At 56.5% G+C, this 27,529-nt stretch overlaps 8 protein-coding genes across 8 annotated transcripts; 4 read left to right on the forward strand and 4 right to left on the reverse strand.

The window, feature by feature from the left end:
• Nucleotides 1-5,085: 5,085 nt before the first annotated feature.
• On the forward strand, nucleotides 5,086-8,844 carry CCM_03999 (chitinase 1 precursor; the record flags this gene model as incomplete). Its single annotated transcript, XM_006669147.1, has 6 exons — nucleotides 5,086-5,141; nucleotides 5,194-5,318; nucleotides 5,772-5,958; nucleotides 6,011-6,289; nucleotides 6,870-7,022; nucleotides 7,254-8,844. The coding sequence occupies 6 exons, from the start codon at nucleotides 5,086-5,088 to the stop codon at nucleotides 8,842-8,844; spliced, it is 2,391 nt and encodes a 796-aa protein (XP_006669210.1).
• Nucleotides 8,845-11,097: 2,253 nt separating this feature from the next.
• On the forward strand, nucleotides 11,098-12,375 carry CCM_04000 (endothiapepsin precursor; the record flags this gene model as incomplete). Its single annotated transcript, XM_006669148.1, has 2 exons — nucleotides 11,098-11,815; nucleotides 11,873-12,375. The coding sequence occupies 2 exons, from the start codon at nucleotides 11,098-11,100 to the stop codon at nucleotides 12,373-12,375; spliced, it is 1,221 nt and encodes a 406-aa protein (XP_006669211.1).
• A 790-nt stretch (nucleotides 12,376-13,165) lies between these two features.
• On the forward strand, nucleotides 13,166-14,408 carry CCM_04001 (stomatin family protein; the record flags this gene model as incomplete). Its single annotated transcript, XM_006669149.1, has 2 exons — nucleotides 13,166-13,569; nucleotides 13,628-14,408. The coding sequence occupies 2 exons, from the start codon at nucleotides 13,166-13,168 to the stop codon at nucleotides 14,406-14,408; spliced, it is 1,185 nt and encodes a 394-aa protein (XP_006669212.1).
• Nucleotides 14,409-14,924: 516 nt separating this feature from the next.
• On the reverse strand, nucleotides 14,925-15,713 carry CCM_04002 (uncharacterized protein; the record flags this gene model as incomplete). The annotated part of the gene is made up of 1 exon (XM_006669150.1): nucleotides 14,925-15,713. The coding sequence occupies one exon, from the start codon at nucleotides 15,711-15,713 to the stop codon at nucleotides 14,925-14,927; it is 789 nt and encodes a 262-aa protein (XP_006669213.1).
• A 3,080-nt stretch (nucleotides 15,714-18,793) lies between these two features.
• CCM_04003 (peptidase M4, thermolysin) lies at nucleotides 18,794-20,603 on the reverse strand (the record flags this gene model as incomplete). The annotated part of the gene is made up of 5 exons (XM_006669151.1): nucleotides 18,794-19,189; nucleotides 19,235-19,492; nucleotides 19,547-19,872; nucleotides 19,935-20,228; nucleotides 20,282-20,603. The coding sequence occupies 5 exons, from the start codon at nucleotides 20,601-20,603 to the stop codon at nucleotides 18,794-18,796; spliced, it is 1,596 nt and encodes a 531-aa protein (XP_006669214.1).
• A 1,964-nt stretch (nucleotides 20,604-22,567) lies between these two features.
• On the forward strand, nucleotides 22,568-23,036 carry CCM_04004 (glyoxalase family protein; the record flags this gene model as incomplete). The annotated part of the gene is made up of 2 exons (XM_006669152.1): nucleotides 22,568-22,790; nucleotides 22,873-23,036. 2 exons carry the CDS (start codon nucleotides 22,568-22,570, stop codon nucleotides 23,034-23,036), a joined length of 387 nt encoding a protein of 128 aa, XP_006669215.1.
• Nucleotides 23,037-23,336: 300 nt separating this feature from the next.
• CCM_04005 (uncharacterized protein) lies at nucleotides 23,337-23,992 on the reverse strand (the record flags this gene model as incomplete). The annotated part of the gene is made up of 3 exons (XM_006669153.1): nucleotides 23,337-23,512; nucleotides 23,608-23,748; nucleotides 23,815-23,992. The coding sequence occupies 3 exons, from the start codon at nucleotides 23,990-23,992 to the stop codon at nucleotides 23,337-23,339; spliced, it is 495 nt and encodes a 164-aa protein (XP_006669216.1).
• A 1,529-nt stretch (nucleotides 23,993-25,521) lies between these two features.
• On the reverse strand, nucleotides 25,522-26,808 carry CCM_04006 (cell wall glucanase; the record flags this gene model as incomplete). The annotated part of the gene is made up of 3 exons (XM_006669154.1): nucleotides 25,522-25,555; nucleotides 25,630-26,653; nucleotides 26,718-26,808. The coding sequence occupies 3 exons, from the start codon at nucleotides 26,806-26,808 to the stop codon at nucleotides 25,522-25,524; spliced, it is 1,149 nt and encodes a 382-aa protein (XP_006669217.1).
• Between the last annotated feature and the right edge of the window lie 721 nt (nucleotides 26,809-27,529).

A 27,529-nucleotide genomic window follows, 5' to 3' on the forward strand; every position in this document is an offset into this window, starting at 1 on the left:
CGGCGCTCAAGGAGAGCAAGGAACGGCGCACAGCGCGGCGACGGCGCCGGGAGAGCGAGCGGCGCGCGCGCGCGGACCGCCGCGAGGAGCGGGAGCGCGTGCGCAAGGAGCGCATCAAATTTTGGCCCCGGTATTGCTACGCCGTCAAGATCACGCTCGAGGCGATGAGCGCCATGACGCCCATGTCATCGCGCCGGCAGTCCGTCGCCAGCGAGACCGACATTGTCCGGCCCGGCGGCGGCGGCGGCGGCGACGACGCGTTCCCGGATCCGACTGCGTGCAGCCTCTGCGTTTCCTACGTGACGTCAGCCGCGCAGTGGACGCCGAGCTACGACCTGCAGCTCTCGACGACGGGCGCGACCGCCACGCTCTGCTTCGACGCCAAGGTGTCCAACCAGACGTCCGAGACGTGGCGCAACTGCCGCGTCTCGCTGTCCACGTCGGACGCGGCGCTCGCCGGCGCGGATTCGGCGCTGCCGGAGCTGACGCCGTGGCGCATCCGCCTCGCCGGCAAGAGTCATCATCTGGCAAGGGGGGACGAGGACCGCATCACGCGCAGCCGCGTCGAGACGCAAGAGCGTAGGGCGTTTGCGCTGGCGCAGAGAAGGCGCCGCGCGGAGACGAAGCCGCGCGAGGACATGTTTGGCCTCGACACCCCGTATATTGTGCAGGCGGACCTGGAATGCCTTGACATGGACGTGCACTTGGAAGCGGAAGTCGACGTGAACGTGGACGAGGACGATTCCTCCGCGGGGCCGGAGGCAGCGGTGGAGTTTGCGAGGAGGGCATCGCCAAAGGCAAAGAAGAGGCAGCAGTCGGTGCTCGCGCGATCCGCAGCCATGCCCATGGCCGCCTCCGCCCCTCCGCCCGGCGGCGGCCGCGGCGGCGCCTTCGGCAGCGCCAATGCGCCCTACGCCGAGCCCCCCATCATCGACTTTGAAGGCTCCCTCATCGAAGAAGCCGGCATGATGACTAGCTACGACCTCCCCGGCCTCAAAACCCTCGTCCCTAAATCTGCCCCGTCCAAGCAACGCGTCGCGCGCGTCACCTTTTCCCAAGTCACCCTCAGCCACTCCGTCGTCGCCAAGTACCGTCCCGTCGCCTACCTCCAAGCGCGGCTCCCCAACCACAGCAAGCTCACCCTCCTCCCCGGTCCCGCGGGCCTTACCCTCGACGGCAGCTTCCTCGGCCGCACCGCCCTCTCCCGCTGCAGCCCCGGCGACGTCTGCACGCTCAACCTCGGCGTGGACCCTGCCATTAAGATATCCTACGCCAAGCCCGACGTGCGGCGCGCCACAACCGGCCTGTTTAGCAAGGAGAGCAGTGAGGTGTTTGCGAGGGCCGTGGTGCTGCATAACACACGAGCGGCGGTGGCGAGGATGACGGTGCGGGATCAGGTGCCCGTGTCCGAGGACGAGAGTTTGAGAGTGGACGTGGTGACGCCGAGGGGCTTGGTCGTGGACGGGCCGGCTGTGGTGGCGGGGGCGCCGGGCAGGGAGGAAGGCGATCGGGATCGGGATTGGGGCAGGGCGGCGGCGCAGCTGGCCAAGGGCGGCGAGGTGAGCTGGGATGTCAGGTTGAACGCAGGTAAAATGGTCAAGCTGTGGCTCGAGTATGCCGTGTCGGCGCCGAGCGGTGATGTGGCCGTGGAGTGCTGATTGGGGCTTGTTGAGCATGTATCATAAGACTTACTGGAGCATCGTATCTCATAATAAATGGCCGAAAGAAGACTTCTCTTTTCATCCATCTTTTCTATTTTCTAGTACCAACGACCGTCTGCTCCATAGGCTGGCGCCAACACCACGACCGGTTCGTGCTACCATGCAGATGGGGTGGATTACGCAGGCGTGTACGGATAGTTACGCAGCGAATAAATCAGATGTTGCACCAAATAGCTCAACTCATCTTGTTTCTGGTGGCACAGGCGCAAGCTTCGCATACACAAACCAAAATAGGCAGTATCTGCGGAAATCGTGGGCTCCGCAAAGACAACAGCTCGCTCTACATCGAAGTCTGATATTCTGCAAAGAGTCGAGTAATGTGAGTACTTATACAAAGGCGTATGCCGTCATTGCGGGCTACGGATTAGGTACAGCTGTGTAATGACTGCGCAAACGGAGCTGTTGTAAGAGACAGCTTGGCGACGCCGGATCAAGCGGTTCGTTAAAGATGCGCCGGAAGACATGGGACAGACGTCTGCCTGCTATTAGTGGGGGAGAATGCGGTCTCCGCTCTACTGACGAGTTTCTAGCAATTAGGTTCTTTCGGGAAATACTAAGCCCGAGAAATGGGAATGCGGCGAGCGAGGAAAAATAGAGCGGAAGCTCCGGAGGTGCCGGGCTAGCACCGGGTTACAAGTCTGGTGTGTTACAGGTCCGGAGGCGGCGACGGGGTTAAAAGCCCAACTCCCCGCTCCACGTAATCGCTACAAGACATGCGGTTGGAGACGGGATGTAGATCAAGAGGCATCCGGCGCCAAAAAAATTCGAATACGGGCGAGCCGGTTGGTTGTCCCCGGGGTGTTGAAGGGGGGGGTCCGTTCACCCGTGCCGGCGCGTACAGGGGCAGTCGGGTACGATGGTGGCAGCGGCGACGGACTGACGCAAGCCAGTCTTGGCCACAGCAAAAGCAACTACGGGAAATGGCGTAGAGGTGAAATAGGTGAAATAGGTGCCGTGACACGACAAAGCGTGGGCATGGACAGACAGAGTTGGTATGGAAACTTGCAAATCGCGACGCTCCGAAATGAACGGTGCACAAGTCGGCGGGTTCGTGCAGTATTTTGGGCCGGCTAGCAAAAGCGCGGGCGAGAGTTGGACTGCGTGGTCGCTACCTCGCAAGGGCTTTGGGGGGGGGAAGCATTGAGCCGTTGGGACGACCTGAAAGGAGCGGAGCGGGGTGGGTCGAAACCGGGCATCCGTAAGAGTGTGCTGTTTCTGTCGCCGGGCCTGGCAAATTAGGCTTGGAAGTAAAATTAGCCCCTTGTGCAAGGCGAGTCGGCGAGGATCAAGGTGCGAGCGGGGGTTTGATTTGCCGCAGGCGGCACACTGGCGAGAAGGCTGTGTCCGGCCCCACACAAGGAGGTGTGGAAGGGCCCGGCCGCGAAAATGAGGTCGGGTTGTTGTTATTTTTTACGGGTGGGAGACTGAGCACCCGGCTTGTGGTCAGAGCTTGAAGGGGGGCCTTGACTAACATAGGTGGCGCGCCCGTTGGAGGATTGAGTACGCGGCGTCTTGGCGGGTCGCGGCGTCGCAGTGAGACATCTATCTCCGGAAGACGAGACCGCATCAACTATGCAAGGTGTGGCCGGCGCATCATGTCACGGAGCTGGGCTGGACGCACACTTGCCGGCTGACGTAGGAGTGATGCGTCGGTGCCGGGCGCTTCGCGAGAACGGTGCGGTCGAGGCTGGGTTTGAATCGAGTTAGCGCTGTGAGTGAGAGTTTAATTGGAAGAGGAAAACTTTGATGCGACAAGAATGACTAGTTAGCGAGGCAGATTGCTCAGAGCAGCGAGGGCGCTGACAATCGGCCGCCTGGGGAGAGGAGGATATGTGACTAACTATATGCACCAGGGAAAGCAAGGAAGCAGGGTGGTATTCGGTAACCCGTGTTGGCCCAATCGTCCATGCATCAGAGTCAAGCAAGCAAGATGAAAACGGCAAGCTTGTATCGAGGTAGGGGGTGCCCCCAAATTGCAGGCCTGCATTGGGTGTGTAATAGAGCGAGACACTTCCCCCACAATGCGCCAATCAAGGGTCGTTTTGGGCCGGGCTCGAGACTGGGCGCCACCAACAAGAAGTTGTTTGCTTGAGGGATTATCATGCTTGCCGTGACGGCCCAACGCGCAGCGAATGGGAGGTGGCGCTGGACGGCTGGAGCGCAGATCCTCAAACAGCAGCGGGCAGGGACGGCAGGCAGGGCAGCAAGCAGGTCGAGGAGGAGTCACCGAAGAGAATTGATGCGGCGGGCGCAGGGCTGCGAGGTTGACTAGCATCGTGGAGATGACGTGCCTATTGCAGGAACGCGACGAAAAAAGGTTGGACGCTACTGTCTACCTAGTCTTTGACGCGCGGGCGGCCAGCGGGTCGACGCCAGTGTCGTGGTGGGAGGCCGCGTAGAGTCTGCCGTCTGGCGACAAGCGTGGGACCGGGTGGGCGATTCTGCAAGGTAAATGGTAAGCTTGGCGCATCGCGTATCAGACGACAAGGCATCGTAGCACAGGAGAGAAAAGTGTGTACAGTGCACGGAGGAGGTGAATGCAGGACGCAGGGTATGGAACGCGGAAAGGCGTTTGGATGGGGAAAAAAGGTCCACTGGTGAGATCTGTCGGGAATCTGGCCGCAGGGGGGAAAAGCGCTGGGAGAACTGCCTAGGTCGAGGCGAGCCAGGCGAGGGGAGACGCTGGGGATGTTCGGGTGGTCGATGGCCAAGGTGAGGCGAGAAAACAGGCCATTTGGGATGGAGATGCAGCATGTGAGAGGAGTCGGCCTCGGCGGTGTGGTGGTGAGGGTGAGGGTGAGGGTGTGGGCGAAGAAGCACGGGGTACTTACTGGTCGAGGTATGTAGGTAGTTAAATATAGTGAGAAGCAAACGCGCCAGCCAAACCAGATGTAAAAAGAAAAAAAAAAACAAAAAAAAGTACATTCGTTGGAAGCTATTTATCAACTTCCAACAGCCCTTCTTTCGAGTTTCATTTTTATTCAAGGCAGGATTAGAGTACGCCTCGCAGCAACAGATCAAGCACTGTACGTGTACGGGGAACGGAGGAACTGCGCGGGTCGTCGCACCTGGCTACGGGACCAGACGGGCCGGCGCTTGGCAGCGAGCCGGGGGGCTGATGGATGCCCGCAGAGGCCACTAAAAGGCCGCTGTCGCGTTGGTGGCACAGTGTTGGCGCAGGTCCACCTCGCACTCGCACTGGGCGGCGATACGGCAGCACCGAGCGCCGGAGCGGAGCAAACAGACGAGGGCGGGCGGGCATCTTGTGGTGAATGGAGACGGGGGTATATTATTGTTTGTTTTTTTCTTTCTTTTATTTTTCGCCGTTTCATATTGACTGGCAGAAGACGATGCCGTCGAGTTGATGCAAGTCTGCATCTTGCCAGTACCGGTATCCCCCCCTGGTGGAAATCAGTCGGCGTGGGTGCTGTGTCTTGTGTCGGGTTGTGTTGCGTAGGGGTGGGTCTGGCAGGGCCGGCACCACCAACCCGATCCGCCCGTTCTTTGAGTGGTCGGCCCTTGGAGTGAGGTCAGTGGCAGGCCGTGGTTTGGCGCCGTCTGGGACTGCCAGCTGGCAACTAAAGTGCGCCGCCTTGGGTGATTTTTTTTTTTCATCTCGTGCCCTGTAACGCCCTATATTTGTGTTTTTTTTTCTCTCCTCCGTTTTCTGCCCTCCGCCTTTTTCTGCCGTCCTCTGCCCTCAGTGTCCGCCGTCTCGCCCGCCCGCCCGCGCTGCCCGCCGCCTGCCTGTCCTGCACCCCGTCCGCCTCTTTTTCTCCCCTTGCCCCCTTCCTTCTGCCAAACGTGCCAGACTTGCCGATTTTTTCTTTCCTCGTCTCCCCTTGCCACATCGCACGCATCTTGTCCCCCTCGGAGCTTCTCGCTGCCTTGACAGTTGATTCAGAAGAATCGCCGCTCCTCTGCTGATTATTATTTCCTCGTCGCTATCTTTTCCCCCCATCCTCACCGTGCCGTTTTCCCCTGGTGCGCTGCCCTCCGTTGGTTGTGTCTGTTCTGCGCGCGCGCGTGTGTGACGTGTGGTCCCCCCAGCCAGGCTCGCCCCGACTTGTCCGGCCGCGCTGCGTTTGCTCTTTGTCCGGAACTCTTCTCCCTCTTCCATCATCCAACTCTCCCCATCGCAAACCCTCGAATTCGAGTCCAACATCGACCGTCTCGCGCCGGATTCTATTCCCCTTGCTTTTTTTTCTTTTCTGATCCCTCCCCCCAACACGCGACCGTTCGCGCCCACCAGAAATCATGTCCGGCATCATTCGCTCGACCGCCCTCAGAGCCGGCGGAGCCTGTGTTCGCTGTCGCAAAGGCAAGACAAAGTGCGTCTATGATCGCGGTCCTGGCAGCCCGTGCAAAAACTGCTCCAAGGGCATGCACGACTGCTATCTCCCATCCGAGAGCGCTGCCCATCACAACGGCCAGAGTCCTGCTCGCCACGCCAACCCGTCTCGCCCCTCGCGCGACAGTCTCCCGGCCTCCGGGTCCGGGTCCTCTGACACCAGGCAAGCCGTTGTGGGCTCCAGTGGTCCCAGGCATAGCCAGACCAGCTCCGAAAAGTAAGTTGCGCAATTATTTGGATAATGGAAACAAGACGTCTTCCATTTCGTCATTTTTCCATTATTTTTTTTTGGCACGTCTTGTCCTGGACTTTGGCCTCTCCTCCCATCCCATCTCTACCCCCCTTATTCCCGTGCCACCCGTCTCCCATCATCAGGCGCTGTCTCGTTTTTTACCTCCCAACACACACAACGGCTGCCGAACCACGGCCCAGTCAGTTCCCCTTCCCCCTTGCTTGTTCGCGGTTTACTGGTACCAGCACACTCGCTGTTACCCGATGCCGCCTGTGTTTTTTTTTTTTGCTCTTCTTGCTTTTCTTGGCCCTGTCCTCCGTCACATTCACACCCTCATCCCCACAAAAATCATAGGCATTCGGCCTGCGCATGGGCCGAGGTTTTTTCCTCACTGCGCCGCGCCCCGGTTACTTGCCCTGAATTTACTCGTGCTCGCCTCATCCTGCCTCGCTTTGTGGCCCTGTCCGCCGTCTCCCGCCCGCACCCGCACCTCATCATTCCATTATTCGCCCCGACCGGATGTCTGACCGGAATTCGACCACACCTACTAACATACCCTCCCTAGGCTGACCCCCGAGCTCGTTGCCGAGTGCGAGCGCGTCGTCTCCAAGACCTTCCCGGCTTGTGTCGCCTTCCACAAGCCTTCCTTTGTCCAGCAGCTCAAGAATGCCTCGCTCGAGTCGACTCTTGTCTACGGCCTCTTGGCCTGTGCCTCTCGGTAAGTCTCACTCTCGCGCCGCCCTGGCGCACTCCCTGCCCTTCTCGGCTCGACTACGCGTCTTGCTCCGGACCACCGCATTTATTTGCGGGCCGCGACCCAATTTCATCGGTGCCCGGCCCACCCACCGAGCACCGCTTCGTTCCGACGCGCCTTACCCCCCTAGCACTGCCTGCTTTCGCCCGTGTCCGCCTCTGTCTGTCATTCCCCGCTGACCCCCCTTCTCTCTAGGAGCTCCCCAAGCCTCATCCGCCGCTATGGCTCCTCGACCCAGGCCGCTGAGACGTACGCCGCCAAGGCCATGACCCTCATCAACGGCAACCTGGACCATCCCAACCTGGCCGACATACAGGCCCTCTGCCTCGTCATCATCCATGAATGGGGTTCGCGCAATGCTGTCCGTGCCTACACCTATCTCGGCCAGGCCGCCCGCATGCTCCAGATGTATCGCATTCTCAACAGCCACCATGCTGGCGAGAGTGGCGACCAGTGGTTGAGAGATGAGAGCTGCCGCCGAACTCTTTGGCTCATCTACATTCTTGACTGCCTCCTCACAAGCACTCCTGGTCGCTTCCCCGCTTTGACTGCGCAGGATACCGCCACCGCCTCGTTGCCTTGCACGGACATTAACTTTGCCTTTGGCAATGCCGTCTACGTCAAGTCACTGGTTCAGTACCTCAACCGCGACACTACCTCGCCTAGCCATGGACCCACCGCCGAGATTGGCGAATATGGCTATATTGTCATTGCCGCCACTCTTTGGCGTGACGTCGTCGGCATGCTCACCACTAGCCCACTCCATGGCTATGATGAGGAAGACTGCTCCAGTCTTATTGCCAAGATTGAGGACCTTCGCGCCAACTTGCCAATGCAGTACGTCGACAAGCCTGGCCAGATCTCCTTGCATATGACCATGGGTTCCGGCTACACCTTTGCCATGCTACACTGCCTTTTGCACTGCGCCACCATCTTTGTTCACCGACGACGCCTGCTTCAGGACGTCTATGCCCATGGCTTCAATGCCGATACCTACCGCATGAGTGGCCGTGGTCACGACATTGTCGATCGCATCTTTACCTCGTGCCACGCCACTCTTTCGCTGCTCGGTTCTGTTGAGTCGGGTGCTGAGAAGGAGCAGCTACCGTGCTTCCCAATTTTCATGCTCTTTTCTGCCTTTACCGCCAGCGCTACTGTGGCTTATCTCTCTCTCAAGGGCCTCACTCCCAATAATGCTGTTGAGACGGCTGCCCATATTGTTAGAGACGGTCTCCGATTTATGGCCGATGGCACTGACAACTGGCCTCTGATGGCTAGCTGGCTCCGACACCTCACCGTTATGCAGCGTGTTCTCAATAATGACGCCGCCGCCGCTCCGGGCCGTGCCAGCTCCAACGCCATCGGCGGTGTCAAAGACGAGATCTCGTCCAACGCCGACTCGAACCCCGAGGCAATGGACTACGACCAAAGCAATGGTCAGCAGCACGCCACACCCCGCTCCGTTGGCGAACATTCGCGCGAAGATAGCGAGCCTCGCACCGTCACCATTCCCCGTCGACCCGGTGTCACCACTATCAATGGCCACTCGAGTGGCGTGGCTACACCCAACAACTCGACCCCGCCCCCCAACAGCGTACCTCAAGCCACTATGCACGAGGCGAAGCCTCAGAGCCCCGCCAGCTCCAACAGCGGCTCTTCGCAGGGTCAGGAAACGCAGACCACTGCTACCAGTCAGGATATGACGGCACCCGAGTTGTGCGCTGCTTTTGAAAGGCAGCTGCTTGATCTAGATGACCTGGCTGCATTTATGGGTGGCGGTGTCTAGCACGCTGGACACACTTCGCGTATATACTTGATCGTTTATTTTGAGCCGCAAGCATTCAGCTGCCAGATTTGTTCTGCTTATGGGAAATGGCGAAGAAAGCCTGTTACACCCAAAACCATTTTAACAAGCCCCTTGATGGCATCAATGGCGTGAAGGAATGGATGAGGGTATTTATCGGACATGCGGACTTGGGTTTGTAGGATTAGCTTGCTTTCTGGACAGGCGAAATGGGATTGACACCAAATGGATGGAACAAGGAACAAGAACTGACCAAAAAAAAGAGAAAAAAAAGAGTGGCACTTACAAAATACCCCTCCCCTGGTTTGGACGTGGCGTTGGATGGATGGATGGATGTGTGTTATGAAAAATACGGGAATGAGACCAGGGGTTCATGTGTTTGCCCAGGCGGCAGGTATAGCAAAGGAATTCCTTATTTTTTTTACTCTCTTACTTTTTTATTATTGTTGCTGTTAATTACACATTTTATTTACTACACTCATTCATTGTTCACCATTGCCGAGCATTTTCCCGTTGAGGGTAATGGTGATATTGGATGGGATATAGCTAGCAGTACTATATTGTTTCTATACTTGGACTTCGCAGTGAGAACATGCAAATAAATCCAAACCGAAAACAACTCTCACTTTAAATTCCGCTCTCACTCGTCGTGATGCTGCCGGGTGGTTTGTCGAGCCGGTGACATGCCACCCACTCTCATGATTCTGTCTGCCTGTCCCTACCGACTCTTGTCTGGGCAGATCAGACGCGAGCCCGTCACCTTCCTCCACGAATGCACCACATACGACGACTGCTCAAGAATCAGCCCAAGAAATGTCCAAGCGGTATATAGATTCTCGTAGCATCGCCGCTCGTCTCCTTGTCGCACGGGATATTATGACCCGCGCTTCTGTGTCCCCCCGAGCCAGCACCGGCACCACCCCCCTCGCGGAGAGGTCGTGCCACCACGTCCGCATCAGACAGTTGGCCAAGCGGCCAACGCCGGGCTCTTCAAGCCTTCGTTGCCCTGGGCCAGAGAAGAGGCGGGAAGCTGAGCGGAGGGGGCACGCCCTGACGGCGTCGAGGTTGGAGATTGGCGCGGCGGTCCGTCTCTGCAGTGTCGCGACTTTGCCGAGCCTTTAGGGGAGCTCTTGCGTGCCACATGATCAGACAGAATGTGGCGCACGTGTATATGGTGTTTCTGCAGCTAAGTCTCGATGGGACAAGTTGGGTTCTCGGTTGAGGAGGGATTGCTGCTCAGCGACAGGCTTGGAAATTGGGACCAGAGTGTGCCAATAAGTCTTCCTTCCAAACACAAGTTTGAACACCTGTGCTCCTCGGAAAGCTCCGAAGTTTGGTCCCTCGCGCGAAGCGGTGGCCTGAATAAGTCTGGAGGCATATTAGGCAGGAAGAATGCTTTTAACAAGCCTATGCGGTGTCCTTTACAAGGCTGTCAGCGGAGGATGCCCAAGTTCGCCAAGTTTTAGTCCATCATCTGTTTACGGCAGCAAGAATGTTTGTTTTGGGGTCGGAAACATCACTTAAAGACATTGGAGATCGGTCCCTCGCTCCCACAAACGGACTCGTGAGTGAATTGCCGGGGGAAGGTGGGCAAGAGGACTACCCCGCGAGGGCAACTCCAACATTGCTTCGCGCCAATTCGCGCCCCGAGGTCATTAGGAAAAGATGATCCCGCCATCCTTGACAAAACACGTCCCGTCCTTTTTGTCATGTTTGCCGTAATCCAAACAACAAAGCCCGAGTGTTTTTTCCGTGACATGTTTTGCCCTGGCTATGCGCATGCCCGCCTTTGCCAAGCCAAGTACAGAGCCGGGCGTCGAATGTGCCTTCTTTTGCTTCTCCTGTTGTTCTGGCTGTGCTTTCGGTTCTTCGCATGATGTTGTGGAGAGAATTTCAACCCCGAGACATGCAGCGGATTTTATGCACGTGCAGGGGCAACAAACAAAGAAAACATGGGGGGGGGCGGGAAATGATTCCGCGCGCGGCGATGGAAAAGGAAATGATAAAAGCATTTGAGTCTATTTTCTGAGACAGGCAGATAGGTTTTGGTAGAAACGGAAGGGGATAAATATGAGGTGACTTGCTGCACAGCGTTTGTGAGGCACTTCTGACTTGTTGGTGACGAGCCAACATTAGTTCGTTCTTCAACAAGGATTTCTGTTCATACCTTTGTTTTTTTGACCAACTTGGTTTGTGTTTAGCCTCGCTGTTCGCTGTTCCTTTAGACGAATCGCAATGAAATCTTTGTTATTCGCCGCCGCGGCGTTTTGCGCCAGCGTCGCTGCCACGTCCAACACGGCGTTTGCGCTCTCCGCTGCGCCGCCGAGCCACAAGGGCCCGCGCAAGAACCTCGTCACGACCCTCGTCCAGCTCTACCACAAATACAACATTACGCAACCCGAATCGCTCTCCGCCGCCCAGCAACAGGCCCTCACTCGACGCTCCAACGGTGGCGCGGCGACGGCCTGCCCGAGCGCCTTTACCGACAATCAGTACGTCGTCGCCGTCGACATCGGGACGCCGCCGAAGCGCTTCCGGCTGAACATCGACACAGGCTCGAGCGACCTCTGGGTATACGGCAGCTCTATCCCGTCCTCGTTTCTCCTGGGGCAGGCGCAGTACGACCCGGCGCAGAGCAGCACGTCGCGGCTGGTGCCGCTGGTGGTGTGGCTCGCGGGCTACATCAACTTGAGCTTCGTCGGGGGCGTCGTGTACAAGGACACGGTCAAGTTGGTGACGGAGGGCGGGCAGCTGACGGTGGAAGGCCAGGGTGTGCAGGTGGCGGTTCTGGTAGCCAAGAGCATCGTCGAGGACGCGGGCATGGACGGTATCATGGGAATGGGCTTCGACAAGCTGAACTTTGCGTTTCCGACTAAGCAGAAGACGTGGTTCAGCAACATCAAACAACGCCTGAGCGAGCCATTGTTTACCGTTGACTTTCGATACCGAGCAGGTAAGTATACAAAGAAGGTGATGTGGAATGGGGCATGAGCTAATGATGTGTTTGTAGAGGGCACCTACACGTTTGGGTATATTGACAAGGCAGTTGGCCCAGTCACTTACACGCCGGTGGACGCGAGCGCAGGCTACTGGGCGTGGAGCTCGCCAGGGTACGCCGTCGGAAACGGGCCTCTGAAGAAGCGCGCACTCAACGGGACCCTGGATACAGGGACGACGATCATGATCCTGCCCGCCGACGTGGTGGACGACTACTACGCGGGGGTGGCAGGCGCTGCCTACAGCGCCAGCGAGCACGGGTACGTCTTTGACTGCGGCGCGAAACTGCCCGACTTTACGTTTGGCGTCGAGGAGCACGCCACCATCACGGTCCCCGGACGGTACCTCCACGCATCGGCGGCGGACACTGCGCCGGGCAAGTGCGTCGGGGCGCTCCAGAGCGGCGTGGGCGACATGGTGGTGTTTGGGGCGCCGGCGCTGCAGGCCGGCGTGGCCGTGCTGGATGCGGGGAGGCTGCGCATCGGCTGGGCCAACAAGACACTGGTAGGGGTGTAGAGAAACGCGCGCCTTTTTAGGGATCCGGGAGGGCTGGTTTTGGATCAGCTTTGCGGCTCATTTTTGTGAAGCTCCAGGATGCTTGAAATTTGGGGTGTAATAAATGGTAGTTAGGAGGCGACGAGGCGTTTGTGGCTTGATTAGTGCGCTTCCGGGCTTCGTGGGATGGGGTTGTTGGAATTCGCAACGAGGAGAAATTGGGAGTGTCGCAGCTAAATTTATTATTGTCTGTCTTGTCATACCCCAACCTTGGCAAGATTGAGTGTGGCCAACAGCCATCCCAACAGTGTAACGTTAATAGTGACGCAAGGCCAGCCCCTCCGCAAACCGCAGCGGCAATTACCCCGTTTTTGCCCGGCTATTAGATGAACGATGAACCCGTCGATTCCAGTAAAACGAAATATACGGACAATATGGAGAAGACGAGTTTTTGCTTACCAACAAATCACAGGCAGAAATGCGGCAAGCGGCAACCTGGTGGTGGTTAAGCCCCGCATTGACCACTGTCCTCACAGCGGGTTGTTCCCCCAAAAATCCCAGTGTCTCCAGCGCGGCCGTCCCTCCGCAAATGCCCCAATCGGCAGGTAGCGCTTAAACATCGGGCAAGGCAAGCTTACCAGCTGAAAGGCTCGCAAACGGGCCATCGTCATTCACCACAGCTCTGCACCATACCATCACCAAACGGCCAATCCAAGTCTGCTGCCACGACTATCGACGAACTGGACGAGAGGGCATTGAAATCAAAACGCCAACCAAGACACAAAGAGGGAGCCCAACATCGCCACACACAATGCAGTCCGCGTTGGTGCGGGCGTCCCTACGGGGACCCCTTCAGCAGCTTCAGCACTCGAGGCAATTGACGACATCGGCCCGCTGCCTGCTGGCCTCGAACTTTGGCGGCAGCGGCGGTGCTTTTCCCTCGTACTTCCAGAAGCCTCGCCTTCCGGCCAACACGGTGGTGCGCTTCGTGCCGCAACAGACAGCCTGGCTCGTCGAGCGCATGGGCAAGTTCAACCGTATCCTGGACCCGGGCCTGGCCATCCTCGTGCCCTTTATCGACCGCATCGCCTACGTCAAAAGCCTCAAGGAAGTGGCCATCGAAATTCCTAGCCAGAGTGCCATCACGGCCGACAATGTGACGCTCGAATTGGACGGCGTTCTGTTCACCCGCGTCTTTGACGCCTACAAGGCTTGGTAAGCCTCCCAGCGAACAGGCAAGCAATTGACACTAGCTTACCACATTGGTGCATAGTTACGGTGTGGAGGATGCCGAGTACGCCATCTCGCAGCTCGCGCAGACGACGATGCGATCCGAAATCGGCCAGCTCACGCTCGACCACGTGCTCAAAGAGCGCGCCACCCTCAACACCAACATCACGGCCGCCATCAATGACGCCGCCTCGGCCTGGGGCGTCACCTGCCTGCGCTACGAGATTCGCGACATCCACGCGCCCGATGCTGTCGTCGAGGCCATGCATCGCCAGGTCACAGCCGAGCGCTCCAAGCGCGCCGAGATTCTTGACTCCGAGGGCCAGCGCCAGAGCGCCATCAACATTGCAGAGGGCCGCAAGCAGAGCGTCATCCTTGCCTCTGAGGCCCTACGCGCTGAGCGCATCAACACGGCCGACGGTGACGCCGAGGCCATCCTGCTCAAGGCGCGCGCCACGGCCGAGGGCATCGACGCCGTCTCCCGCAGCATCCTGGACGGCGGCGAGGGTGCGCAAGGGGCTATCAGCCTGACGGTTGCCGAAAAGTACGTTGACGCGTTTGCCCAACTGGCCAAGGAGAGCACTGCGGTCGTGGTGCCTGGTAATGTCGGCGATATTTCAGGCATGATTGCCACTGGTCTCAGTGTCTATGGCAAGGTGGGCGAGGCGCAGGCCAGGGCCATGGCCAAGCGGATTGCGCCGCCTGCCGAGTCCAGCGCCTCTGCGGGCAACGAAATTTCCAAGGAGGAGGACGCCAAAGCGCGCAAGGAGGCCATAAAGGAGACGGTTTTGGAGGGATTCAACGAGACGGCCGCTAGGATATGAGCTGCAACTCTTGAGTACTGCAACATCGCTCCCATGGAACCTTTTGTACAGTATTGTGGAACGACAAGACCCCGTCTTCGCTTCCTGCATCTCATATATCCACTAGACACTTGGGCTGGCGGCAAAGGCGTTTGTATTATTTCTGGATTGTCATCATATTTTTGATTGTTTCATTAGCAAAAAGCAGGTCAAGCGTGAGTGTATTGGGTCGGTTTTTCGACATGGATTGGTGAGATGACTGGGGGCCGACAAAGACTGCACATGACGGGGTTTTAAAGCAAATTTTCTCCAATATGACGAAAGCCAAGCTGTTGAGCTTGGTAGCAAAAAAAAAAGAACAAATCTCGCTTTATTATGCTACAACAGATGTGTTCCCTGTTACTTTTGTGACTAAACTATGTGTGTTGTGGGGTATCTTGCTGCTCCCAGGTAACACTTGGGACGCCTTGAATAAAAACACGGCTTCAATTTTGAATAGATGGAATGGTCATGTGCCTAGGCCCTCATGGTGTGTGTTTAGACGGCGTACACTGCTGCGGCAAAGAGTGCTGCGAGAATGACGGGTCCTTTGAGTGCCGCACCGGCACTGCTCTTGTCGGCGATGGGAGTACTACTGCCGGTAATGGTGGCCGATATTGGCTTCTTCGTAGCAGAAGGCGCCGACGAGACGTCCCCCGCAGTCTCCGTCGTCTTCGTCGTCGTCGTGATGACACTGAACTCGCCGCTGACTCCCACGACGACGGACGCCGTGACGGTAGCGCCAATGGTGCTCACCGACTTCGTGGTGAACGTCGACGTCGCCGATCCGGCGCCACCACTACCCGACGCGGACGTGCGGCCCGATGCGGCTGGGCTACTGCTGCTGCCGTCGGCGGGCCCGAGCGCGGTGCGTGGGCGGCCGCACATGCCGGCGACGAGGCAGACGGTGTCGGCGTCGCACGAGGAGCCGTCGCCGAGGAGGCAGCACACACGGTCGCGCGCGATGCACCCGACGTCGCACATCTTGGTCGTGTCGGTGCAGCCCCGGGGCGGGCCGCGGCACGTCTGCCCCTCCCGGCAGCAGCCCTGGTCGTAGCAGCGGTAGCCCTCCTGGCAGGCCTGGCCCTGGCCGACGTGGCAGCACTCAAACGCGGCGTCGATGCACGAGGCGTCGCAGGCGGCCTGACCGACGGGGCAGATGTCGCCGCTTCGTGCGGTGAGGCGGCTGCTGTGGCCGGCGAGGTGGAAAAAGATGCCGGCGGCGGAGGTGGTGGCCCAGGCTGTGGATGTGGCGAGGCTGGCCATGGCCAGTGTTGTGGAACGCATTCTGACCGCACCTGGTATACTTTCTGTCAAGAGCGGAAGATGTAGTTGGTCGGGGCGTTGAGTTTGCGCCGGCAAGGTGATTGGCGCGGCCGCCCAGGTCTGTGGGCTTTATTATATACTGTTGTCGGTTTTTTGATCAGTTGGGTGAAACAAAGATGGCGGGTGAGGGTTGTGAGGATCGGACGGCGCCCGAGTCCAAGATGCAATGGAACGGCGTATTCGTACCGCCAATCATATGCGGGGGTCGCCAATATGGGACGTGAAGAAATCAAGACGACAGGCGAGGGTGAGAAGCAAGAAAACGCTGTACGAGATGTAACCGCCGAGCCCGTTTGTGCAGTGCGTCTGGGGTGGGCGACCAAACGGGGGCCTTTTGTGAAGTGATGGTCAGCGATGTAACCCAAAGAAGGAGGAGAGGCAGAAAGCGATCAGCAATCATGCGCGAACAATTCTCCTCGCTACATAGGCAACATCTAACCCACACACACACACACACACACACATCACCAAGAATGCAACCACGCAGGCAGCTTCCTAATTGCTCGATAGTGGGCTCCCCGTTGTAACCCCAACAGAAATGATGGAGCAAGCAGCATCGGCCGAGAAGGAGAAAAGAGCTAGTATTAACGGGTCTCTATTTTTAGAAGCTCGGAAGCGGGCCAAAAAAGGCTATAACAGTGGCTGGGGAGCAATAAAGCAGGGGGGTCGAAAAAAAAAATCGATATTCAGGAGTAGCACGCTTTCCAAGGACACTCACTATTCGTAGAAACATGGGTGACGATTGCGGCGAACTCGAACCGACCCATACATGACCAGGTAGTTGCGGAACTATTGGCCGAAATCACAGAGCAGAGCTGTCAAACAAAAAATGGCGAGCTGTTACGGATACAGCGTGGAAATAGAGCACCTTTGGCTCGCCAGGTCAAGCCACGATGGAGAACTAGAAAGACAAAAGTTCACAATGCATTCTCCCTGAATTTGATTGGCTAAGGTGGTTTGAAGCTACAAATCACTCTTTCTCTCTTGCCAGACGCTCTGCCCATGAAGCAATCACTTGGGTACTTTGCTGCGACATCTTCCTTGTAGAGAAAACCGTACAGCCCCCGATTCTCATCCTCGATCCCATCAGACATTCTCTATGCCGTCAATTGCACCACAGAAAGCTGAACAAGTACTGCCGTACAATAGTGGTTACCTGTGGTAGGTAATCCTGGCCATCGTAATCCTCCTGTACGCCCCTGAATGGACGAGGACCGCCATCAACTATTGCACGGACCCGGCAAACAGAGAACGGATATTCTTCCTGGGCGAGACCCATCACTGAGTAATGGCGGATCACGGCATGCAGATGTCTGCTGCCGCAGGTGAGGCGCGTGATCCTGCGCATCCTGCGCATCCTGCGCATCCTGCGCATCCTACAGTATGTATTCATCAAAATACACTCTAGTACGGACCCGTGCAGGATTTCAAAAGTTCTCGGAACGGAATTTGAACGCTTCCCGGACGGTGAAAAGAACACAACGGGCATCGTGCATCTTTATCTTCGATCCGCTCCAGTCTCTATTGTGTACTCTCGTTATATCCTTCCCCTGTTGTGGCTAGAAAAAAAAGCATTTCCCGGCCGAGAAGGTGTTGGCGGACGAAGGGAGGTACTATATGGATTTCCACTTGTTGCTTTAGAGCCAAAGTGAAGCCATCACCGTTCCCGTGCAAGTGACCACGAACAGCACCAAACAAAATAAAAAACACTGGGGGAGTACTATTGAAGCAACTATAGTAATCGATACTCTATACATTAGCACACACATTAAAAGCAACAATCTTATAGCTCCAGCTCCTTTTGCACCATGGTACCCACCAACACCTCACACGCCAGCGTCACTCTCACCTTGCAACCTTGATAGCCCACGACGCCGACCACGACCTCTTTCCCAGCGGCACCCACCCCGTCGCCCGGCGGCGCCAGCCTCTTGATGCTGCCCCTCCAGAACCACAGCAGGCGTCCCTTGGCCTCGCCGTCGACGCCCTCCACGACGCACGACACCCACGGCGTGCGACCCTTCCACCTGGGCAGCGCCGCATTCTCAAACCCCATGACCAGCCGCACCATCCGCCGCTTCGCCGCCGCCGCCTCCCCCAAGCTCTCGGCCGCCAGCGTCAGGAGCGGAAACGTCGCCAGCTGCCGCTTCAGCGACTGCCCGTACGGGGGGTTGCGGCTCACGAGGCGCTCGACGTGGTAGCACTCGAGACCGGCGAGTCGGCGCACCGTGCGCACGCCCGCGTCCGCGAGGAGGCGCATCTTTGCGGGCCCGATGCCCGGCACCTGGAGCAGCTCGCCGCCGCCGCCGCTACTTTCCCAGACGCGCGCGTGCAGGCTGCGCAGTACGTCGAGGCCGACCGACAAGCCCCGGCCGTCGCCCCGGTGCCCGAGCACGTCAATGGTGCACCGCACGACGAGGTTGAAGATGGAAAAGACGGGGGCTCGGTCGCCGTGCAGCTCCTTGCGCGCCGACTGCGTCAGCTTGGCCGGCCACGGCTGTCCCGTCAGGTCCGCCTGCACGAGGAGCGACGCCTTGTGCCACGGCGCCGTCACAGGCTCGCGGATCGGGTAGGGGATCGGCGTGTGCTCGTTGACGTGCCGCAGCCAGGCCCGCTCGCCTGGGCGGATGGAGAGCGCCTGCAGCTCGACGGCGGTGCAGGCCGTCTGGAACACGGCGCTTCGATCGGGTTGCGCGGCGATTTTGCAAATGTTGGCAAACGTCTCTGGCGCGAGGGGGTAGCGTTTGCGAATCTCGTCAAGGGCGTCCATCAAGACAAGTCCCAAAGTCTCAAGATACAAGGTACAGAATCCGGCGTGCTCCGATGGAAGATGAAGCGTAACGAAGCCGTCGAGCACGCAAACGTCTTTGACAACTGCGAGCTCCATCTACAAACGCTGCCAGCTGGCACCGACCCGCCTGCACAGAATCACCAATTATGGTTCAAGAACGCAATCTCTTTCAATAAAACGGTAAGTAAGGGTTATTGCCTAGAAGATACTCTAAAGGAATAAAGCAAGCATCATAGGTCCGTCAAAAGAGCTAGTTACAGCCACAATCTCCTTCATCATTTTCACTCTTGCCATCCTTGCCATCGCCCTTCTCATCACATCTACTTCCACCTTTACCATCATTTCCCTTCCCATCTTTGTCTTTGCCATCCTTTCCGTCCTTCCCGTCCTTGCCATCTTTGCCGTCCTTCCCATCCTTTCCATCCTTGCCATCTTTGCCGTCCTTTCCATCCTTTCCACCGTTGCCCTTGCCGTCATCTTTCTTCTTGTCGCCACCACCATCGTCGTTGTCGTCATTATCATCGTCGCCATCACCCTCATCGCCACCGTTGTCATCATCATCGTCGTCACCGCCGTCACCGTCGCCGTCGTCACCGTCGTCACCGTCATCGCCATCGTCGCCATCGTCGCCGCCATCAGGATCTTCCTAGCCTCGGCTAACTCCAACGTCGTCCCATGCCTTTCGGACGACCTTGCCAACCTTGAAATCTTCTTCGGCCACATCAACGGTAACATCCGCAAATTGCAAAAACGTGCATCTAGTTGGAATTCTGCCAGAATTCATGGTTTTCCACCAAATTTGGCCAGCCTTTTCCCATGAGTAGCCACCAAGTGCAACAGCAGCGAGATAAAATGCCTTGTTTGGAATGCCCGAAAAGATGTGGACACCGCCGTTGTCATCGAACATTTGCTCAAAGTCCTTCATATTCGATACCTGAGGATCTTTGCCCTGAAATAACGTGGTTAGCCAAGCATCGGGACAGTAATGGGATGCAACACTTACAAAGCGAGCATCATTATATGCAGTGCCGGGTTCCTTCATGCTGCGGAGGGCCATGCCCTTGACACCAGGAAGGAGGCAATCTTCGCCGATGAGCCAATCAGCGGCATCCGACTTTTCATCTTGAACCATTTGTTTCACCATGATGCCGAATACGTCCGAGATGTGTTCATTGAGGGCACCAGGTTGGCCTTGGTAATCGAGAGGGCTGGTGTGCTCGGTAACAGCATGCGTGAGCTCATGGCCGATGACATCGATCGAAGCCGTAAAGTTGTTAAGAAAATCACCACCATCACCAAAGACCATCTGGCGGACCGTGGGGTCCCAGACTTTGCAGGTCAGCGACTGGACAAGGACATGGAGCAAAGACAGGCAAGGGCGTTCGACTTACATGCGTTCTCATACGCTTCACCAAAGTGAACAGAGCTAATAACGTCGGCGTTGTGGTTATCGATCGAGGTCCACTTGAACTTTTCCTTGTAAAACTTCAAAACCGATCCGACATTGTCAAAGGCTTCATTGACTGCCTTATCCTCGACGGCCTTTTGGCCCTCCTCTCGGACAAGCTTGCCTGGCAGGCTTCTCTCGTTGGTTGTGTTTTCGGCATCATACACAGCACGGTGTGTTGCTTTAGGTGGCTTTGTTTTGGCTTGTGCGCTGAGACTCTGAGCCTCAGATTCGGCGCCTATGAATTGTTGTTAGCAGCTGGGTGGAGAGACGCAGGATGCTAGCGCGTACCTTGAGAGGACTTGTACTGGGCAATGACCCCTTCGACATGCTCCAGATTATCCTTTGCACGTGCACGAGTTTCTTCGTCATTCACTTCGGCGTCCGAAATCTGTCGAAAGACGTGTGGAGGAACAATCTGGTGTCGTTGTTGAGTGGTGTATCCGCGCGGCTGGGCAAGGGTGGCGAAGAGCTCCTTGCGGGCCAGAGAGACCTTTTCGCGGGAAAGAAGGCATGCTTTAGCGGACTCGCGGACCTTTTCAGGATTGCTAGTCGAGTCGGCAATAGCTTGCAGGAGGTGAGGAGGAACGATATAGCAGCGTTGGTCGCACATGGTGAAGCCTACGATGTGGGGGCAGCTGTGTGTCTAGGAAGATGGTAAACAATGGGTAAATGGACGAAAGACTTGTCTGGCGAATTGGAGAGTGATGAAGAGATGAAGAGATGAAGAGATGAGGAGATGAAGAGATGAAGAGGAGTATGAAGGAGGACGAAAAAGGTGACGGCTTTTATGCTTGCGTGGCAGCTGATCGTCACTGCCCAATGACTGGCTGTGAGGCATGTGGTGCAACGGCAAGAACAAGCGTTGGGAGCCTAGATCCATGACGTCCCATGACACAGAGCTCGAGCTGGCAACGAGGGGGAACAGCAGACGATCAAATCTTGGCATCGTTTGCCTACCCAGACTTACGCGAGCTGATCCAATACACGTGGGGTGGCAAATCGAGGCTGTTGCACTTTTGCGGGACACTAAGCTTCATCTTTCCAAGTCACATTTGGCAACGGTGCTTCAACAGGTGAGCGCGCGGTCGACGTTTTTTTTTTTCATCTTTTTTTTTTCATCAGGTCTCTTTTGACATCTTTTCGATCCCGTTTCCCTTATCCTGTTAATCCCGTCAACTTATCAGTAGAGCGGTGCAAGAGCAGATAGTCTGATACAGCCGTCCTTTGCGGCTGGGGCTGAGGCAAACGCCAATCTACAAACAGAGTGCTGGACACATCTTGCTGCCTATTACGGCGAAGCAGCACTTCAGCTTTCAACAGTCGCCATTCAGAGCTGAAGGTAGTGTTGAGACAAAAACGATCGGCGCTTAGCCAGCAAAGTCGGCACTGATAACTTGTCGGTAGCCACAGGGAGGGGAGGCAGGCAAGCAGGCCACCACCAACCATGAGCCAGACACTGATCAGCAGAGGACTGACCGAATCGAACGACTCGCATAAAATCATCTATCACATCCGGCAATCTTTGATTCTCCTTTGTTTAGCAGTGGCTGCTCTAGGAGGGACGGGACGGGCAGTCCGTCAGCAGCCTTGGAGGGGCTTCGCTTGCTAGGTAGCTAGTGTGGCCGGACACCCCGCCAAACCCAAAACCAGGTCACCAGGACAAAAGCGAATCCGACTGGAATAGGAAAATGACAGTTGCAGGTGGCATGAGCTTGATGATGCTATCTTTTGATAGCTTCTAGCCAACGGCAAGTACCGCAACCCTCTACGAATTCTTATTGGAAACAGAGGATTGATCAGATTTAGTCAGTCGAGCTCATCGCTAGTATCAACATTTGCCGTCGTCTCGCAATTATCAACAGAAATAATGCAACTGTCAGCGGGCAGCATATTCCATTCCCTTCTTAGCCACCATCATCGCCCATCCCGGGCGCAATTCAGCAGTCGCAAACATCCATGACCCATCGCCACGACTCAGACGAACAAGCAGCCAAATGCCGCGCTCGCCTCACGGGATTCACAAGGAAATTAAAATTTCAAGCTGAACCCCTCACGGATGACCGCAAATACTGAAACAAAGGCGACGCAACGAATAAACAAATGCCGTCGAGACATTGGGATGCCCACTGCGACGCTATGCCCACTGCGACGCTGACGCGGAAAAGTAGCCCATTTTGGGCACGGGCGAGCTGTTCGGCGGGGGCCAAGGCGTACCGGCGCGGGGTGGCACAGCGGCGTCTCATTCGCTCATTCGCTGTTCGTTCTTTCTCGCTCGGCGTGCGAAATTTCACCACGCTGTTTACAGATACCTGTCCCTGCATATCCCCGGGGTAGGATGTAGATGTATCTCTTGTCGCTTGACGTACGTCTCCATGCGTCGTAGACGTAGAAGCAGCCCTGTCCAAGACCGAAATCCGGTGTCGACTTGCACAGGGCTGCACCGTGGAGAGATATAAAGAGACTGTCTGCTCACTGAAGAGACACGATCTCGTTTTTTCCTCATCTTATACAATTATACAATTATACAACAATACAACTTTGATACTCTTCCGAGACCCAATCCCGGACGCAATAATGGCTATTGATCACATGGTCCTCATGGTCCCTGCCGACAAGTACCAGGAGACGCTCAAGTTCTACACCGAGGTGCTCAAGACGCTCGACTACGAGCTCCGCCACTCGGTCGGCGACGTCGTCGCCGGACTCGGTCTCAAGTCGGGCCCCACCGGCGCCGCCGATCTGTGGCTCGCCGCCAGCGACGCTCCCATTGAGCTGCACGTTGCTTTCCGTGCCGATAGTGGGTTTCTTTTTCTTCTTCTTCTTTTTTCCCCCGCCAAAACGAGTACAAAAAGAATAGATTCCTGCTAACGAGGTACTAGACCGTGGCGTTGTTGACGCCTTCCACGCCGCTGGTCTTGCTGCCGGTGGTTCTGACAATGGTGCCCCGGGCCTCCGTCCCCAGTACCACCCGGACTACTACGCCGCTTACATCACGGACCCGGTCGGCAACAACATTGAGGCCGTCCACCACCACGCTCCTTAGATGGATGTCGGGATATTAGTGTGAGAATTTGTGGCAAAATGAGCGAGAGTAGTATTGAGAAGATTATACCAAATATAATGGAATCAACAGCGTAAAGTGGCTCCCATATAAATCCCTCTGGTCGCTCATTTCCCGCGCCGACCTATACGCCACACTACCGTCGTTGCTATCCGTTTCTATCCAAATATATACAATCCCATCGATTGACATGTGAGCTTAGGCTGCCAGCAGCGAGAATGCCCGACCCATGCCTCGTGTAGTGCGTAGAAAAGCGACGGCGAGAGAGCCGTAGAGAGAACCTCAGGGCTTAGCCAACTCGGGATACTTGGAGTGGCGCGTGCCGGGCTTCCCATGCAGAGCGTTATGACGTTTCAACCCAGTGAACTTGCCATCGGCCGTCATGCCGCCTGGGTTCCCTCCGCACGCACGCGGGTCGGCGTTCGGTTCCATGTCGCAGGGCTTGGCGCGACTCTTGTCTGCCGCACACAACACAGGTTAGTTCACTTGTCAACGTTGGGTGTGTTGTTGGTCGTCGGCAAACCAAAACGGGCCGGGGCCGGGGGCAACTCACCTGCGCCGAGAGCAGCCGCTTTCTTCGCGTTGCGCAACTTGTCCATTGCTTTTAGTGTGGGTAAAGATTTCGTTGAAGTCGAGGTGAAGGTGAATAGTGTGAAGCTGATGAAGGGCATCAGGACTTGGGGCTGCTGGTCGCCTTTTATAGTTCAAACAGTCTTGCTTCTGGTTACTGCGAGGAGGGCACGGCGGCAAAGGAAACGACCGCAATACGTATCAACGCCCTGCTTCATCCTGAAAGTGTCGTCGCGTGCAGCTCTAACGGCGCGCGGGTAAATACACAGCCAATATCGCAGTGCAATAAGTATATTGCGTGTTGGTTCGTTGCCCGAGCCACCGAAGCCCCCAGCGTCTCGCTCCCTGCGGTCGTCCTCTGCCGCCATGTTGCGGCGCGTCTTCCAACAAAGATCCAACGTTGTCTCCGGCCGAGACTCATTTGCGTATTCATTGAGGATAGGGGGGGCGGTGGCATATGAAAAGGTCGTAGAGAGGGCATGCTAGGATTCAGGAGCCGGTGCGAAACCGGCGGCAGTAACGTGTAGCAGACTTGCTGTTTTTTTATTACCAAAGCAAGAAGATACAGCAACACAGCAATAACAAATTATCAATTTGATGATCAACAGCGCTACGCTGAACCAAGTCCGCGCGAAAAAAAGGTCACGAAACAACTGGATGGCTTTGGCATCTCTTTGCATGGCCGCGCCTCGCAGCGAATTAAAAAAACAAAACCAGAAAAAAAGACAAAGATGGAGGGTAGTGAACACTCTATGGCCGGCCCAACTACAAAAGAACACAACAAATACATATTCTCACATGGGTGCAATCGCCCAAAAAAAACGCCACCATCAATGAGTGCCACGATGGTGGCGGCTCCCGTTCTTTAACAGTCCAACGACCACGGGGCTGGCTTGCATCTCCCAACGTTGCCACTTGCGAATCTGCGGGCTCAAGTTACAACCCTGTTGCTTCGACAAAGGCGATTCGCGCGGGGGAGGGGGCAATGCAACATGCGCAGTTCCGAGGAAAAACAAAACGTTTTGACGCGCGCTTTTTTCTTATTGCATATTGCTGCCCCTAGGTTCCAAGTAGAGAGTGCAATCTTTTCGCTGTTTTATTCATCATCCTCTTCTTTTCATCTTGACCGCAATCTCCGTGCAACCAGGACGCCTTCTGGTTTCGCCTTGCACTGTGCGAGAGAAACTTGTGGCCTGTCAGATGTCGAGGATCCCTATCCCCACCGCTGGTTGGCTGGTACCTTGCATGGAGGCGCCCCCCTTTGCGTTTCATGCAGTTGCTCGAAATGCCGGTTGTATTTCTCTCGAACCCATTTACACGCCTTGTCAAGTAAAGATGACGAGAAACATGACTTCACACCCGAATGCTGCAAGCAACATTTGGCAAAACGTTGCTCAACATACAAACGGCAAGACAAACGAACAGAGTGGGACAAATTTTGATCACGCGGTATTTCTGCCTGTGTCCTGTTGCCTTGTTTTTTTTTCTCGTCGATTCATGGGGGTGCAATTTCCACTTTTGGTGGGGGGAGGGTTTTGCCCAATGCCCAGGGGCCTCAAGAGATCACCAGCTGAGGGAAACGCTTGGTTTCTCTCTTTCCGGCTTGGATAAGGCTGCCGCCCAGACGCTAGCAGATCATGCTGGCTTATTCCTTGCAGGCCTAATCCATGTAGACAACTTGGGCCCCTTTCAAATGAAACCGATACTTCAGTCAGCTGGTCATTGGTGACTACAACGGCTCGCATCAGTTCGTACAGTCATGCAAAAAGTCTTCAATATGTCTAGTAATTAGTGTATTGAATAGTTTGCATTTCTATTCTAAAAGAAAAAGAGGTATCCCGTACAACCAGACTCCCAACTCAGAGACCGAACTCTTGTGGGCGACGTGCATACACCGCTATATATTAACAAGATCGGCTCGAATTTGTACACTGTAAATCATGTCCTAGAGGACATCCCGAGCAAGACTGTTGCGTAATCAGGTCATCACAAGTCTCGCGCTTACAGAGCAAGGGCGGCAACGGCAGCCAGGGCAATGGCGCCCAACGTGAGGCCGGCCTTGGGAGCGCCGTTGGGGACAGCGGTGGGGGTGCTGGTCGCGGTGGCGCTGCCGGCGCGGCTGGTGCTCGAGTGGCTGGTAGAGTTGGCAGCCGTGGACGAGGTGGCGCTGGTCAGGGTTGTGGCCGAGGCGGACGATGCGGACGAAGTGGAAGTGGCAGAGCTCGAAGCAGAGCTAGTGGCCGAGCCCGAGGTGCTGCCGCTCTTGGAGGAAGACGACGAGGACGAGCCGGAGCTGCCGTCATCGAGCTTGATCTGGATAGACTTGGCGGAGCCGCTGCGGTCGCCGTAGACATACTCCTTGACCTTCTTGTCGGTAGCCGAGGAACCACCGGCATAGTCGGTGACCTTGACGCTCTGGTACACGGCAACGGCGGGACCGTTGGAGAAGTCTGCAACACCGCCAGCCCACTCAACGGTACCGGGAGAGTTGCCCTCGTAACCAGCAACCCAAGCGCCGACCTTGACCTGCATGGGCGACTGGGGGAACTTGTCGCCGACATCCGAGGCCTTGAGGACGCGGACAGACTGGCCGTTGATGAACCACTCAACCTTTTCGGCGGTCCAGTCGAATGAATAAGTGTGCGACTTGGTCAAGGGGCTGTCAACATCGTGGAAGCCGCCGCGGTTGTAGGTGGAGTCGTCGCCCTTGGAGAAGTAGTTGGACTGGATCTGCTTGTTGTCGGAGCCGACCGTCTCAAAGTCGACCTCGTCGAGGTCGTCGGAGAGGAGGACGAGCGAGGTGACGATGCCCTTGCCCTCGGCGGCCTTGACCGTGACCTCGACATGGCCAAAGAAGATGTAGTTGTCGGAGCGGAGCGTGGGGGAGTCGCCCTTCTTGCTCATGGGGAACGAGGCGCCGTTGCTGTCGTAGGTGATCTTGGTGCCCAGAGACTTGAAGCCGTCGCACTCGCCCTTGGTGAAGTCGCAGCTCATGCCATCCTTGCCAAAAGCAGGGTCAGCAGGGCAGTCTGTGAGCGATTCAAGTTAGCATTGGGAACGTGACAGGCCGGTCGGGCTGTGGCAGCAACGTACCCTTCTTGAGGGGGTTGCACTCGGTCGAGGTCTGAGCAGCAACCATGCTGGCAAGAGCCAGGACGGCGGCGGCGGAAAACTTGGCGAACATGTTGTGTGTTTTGAACAAAGTAATAACGATTGTCGAAGTTGTCGAGAAAAGAAGACGAAAAAGGCAGAGATATTAAGGTTGCAGGTTATCAAAGTGGGTAGGTAGCGAAAGACTAGAATGTGTCAAAATGGAAGAAAACACAACAGGACGGATCCAAGCGAGAGAAGTACCTAGGGATTGAATGAAAGGAGGAGATAGATGGCCAGGAAGGAGCGCGCGATGAGACGGAGTTTTATTATGTGGTGGGCAGCGAGGGAGCGGGTGGCTGTGCCAGGGGGTGGTTGGCTTCGGGGGCTTTTGCTTGGCAGGCTGACCCAAAAGAGCTGCCAAGCAAGCAAGGTCCTTCTCGATCCGTATTGGTGGAAACCCTCGACTAATTCGTAGCCCCAGGGGGGTTGGTGCGGTGCGCCCCCCCTTTTCGGCGGGGGCGACGGACGAGGAGGTACCCGGCGGTGGATTGGCCCAGCTTCCTTGGGACACTGTGAAGGGCTGCATGGTGTGCCAGTCATGGGCTGATGAGTCTTGCCATCTGTAACTAGCCAAACATCAGGCTCCGAGACAGATGTGGCCTGCTGTGAGATGATGTTGCTACTGTTAAACCCGCACTGTGCAACGAGGTTTCCATGTGGCGTACCGCTGGCAAGTGTATTGCCGTTGTGACAGGACCGCCGCTACGAGGTAACGTGCACTTCTGAGCCCTACCTGGTACCTACTAAGGTAC

This window comes from Cordyceps militaris (genome assembly GCF_000225605.1).
Source record: "Cordyceps militaris CM01 unplaced genomic scaffold CCM_S00003, whole genome shotgun sequence".
NCBI lineage: Eukaryota > Fungi > Ascomycota > Sordariomycetes > Hypocreales > Cordycipitaceae > Cordyceps > Cordyceps militaris.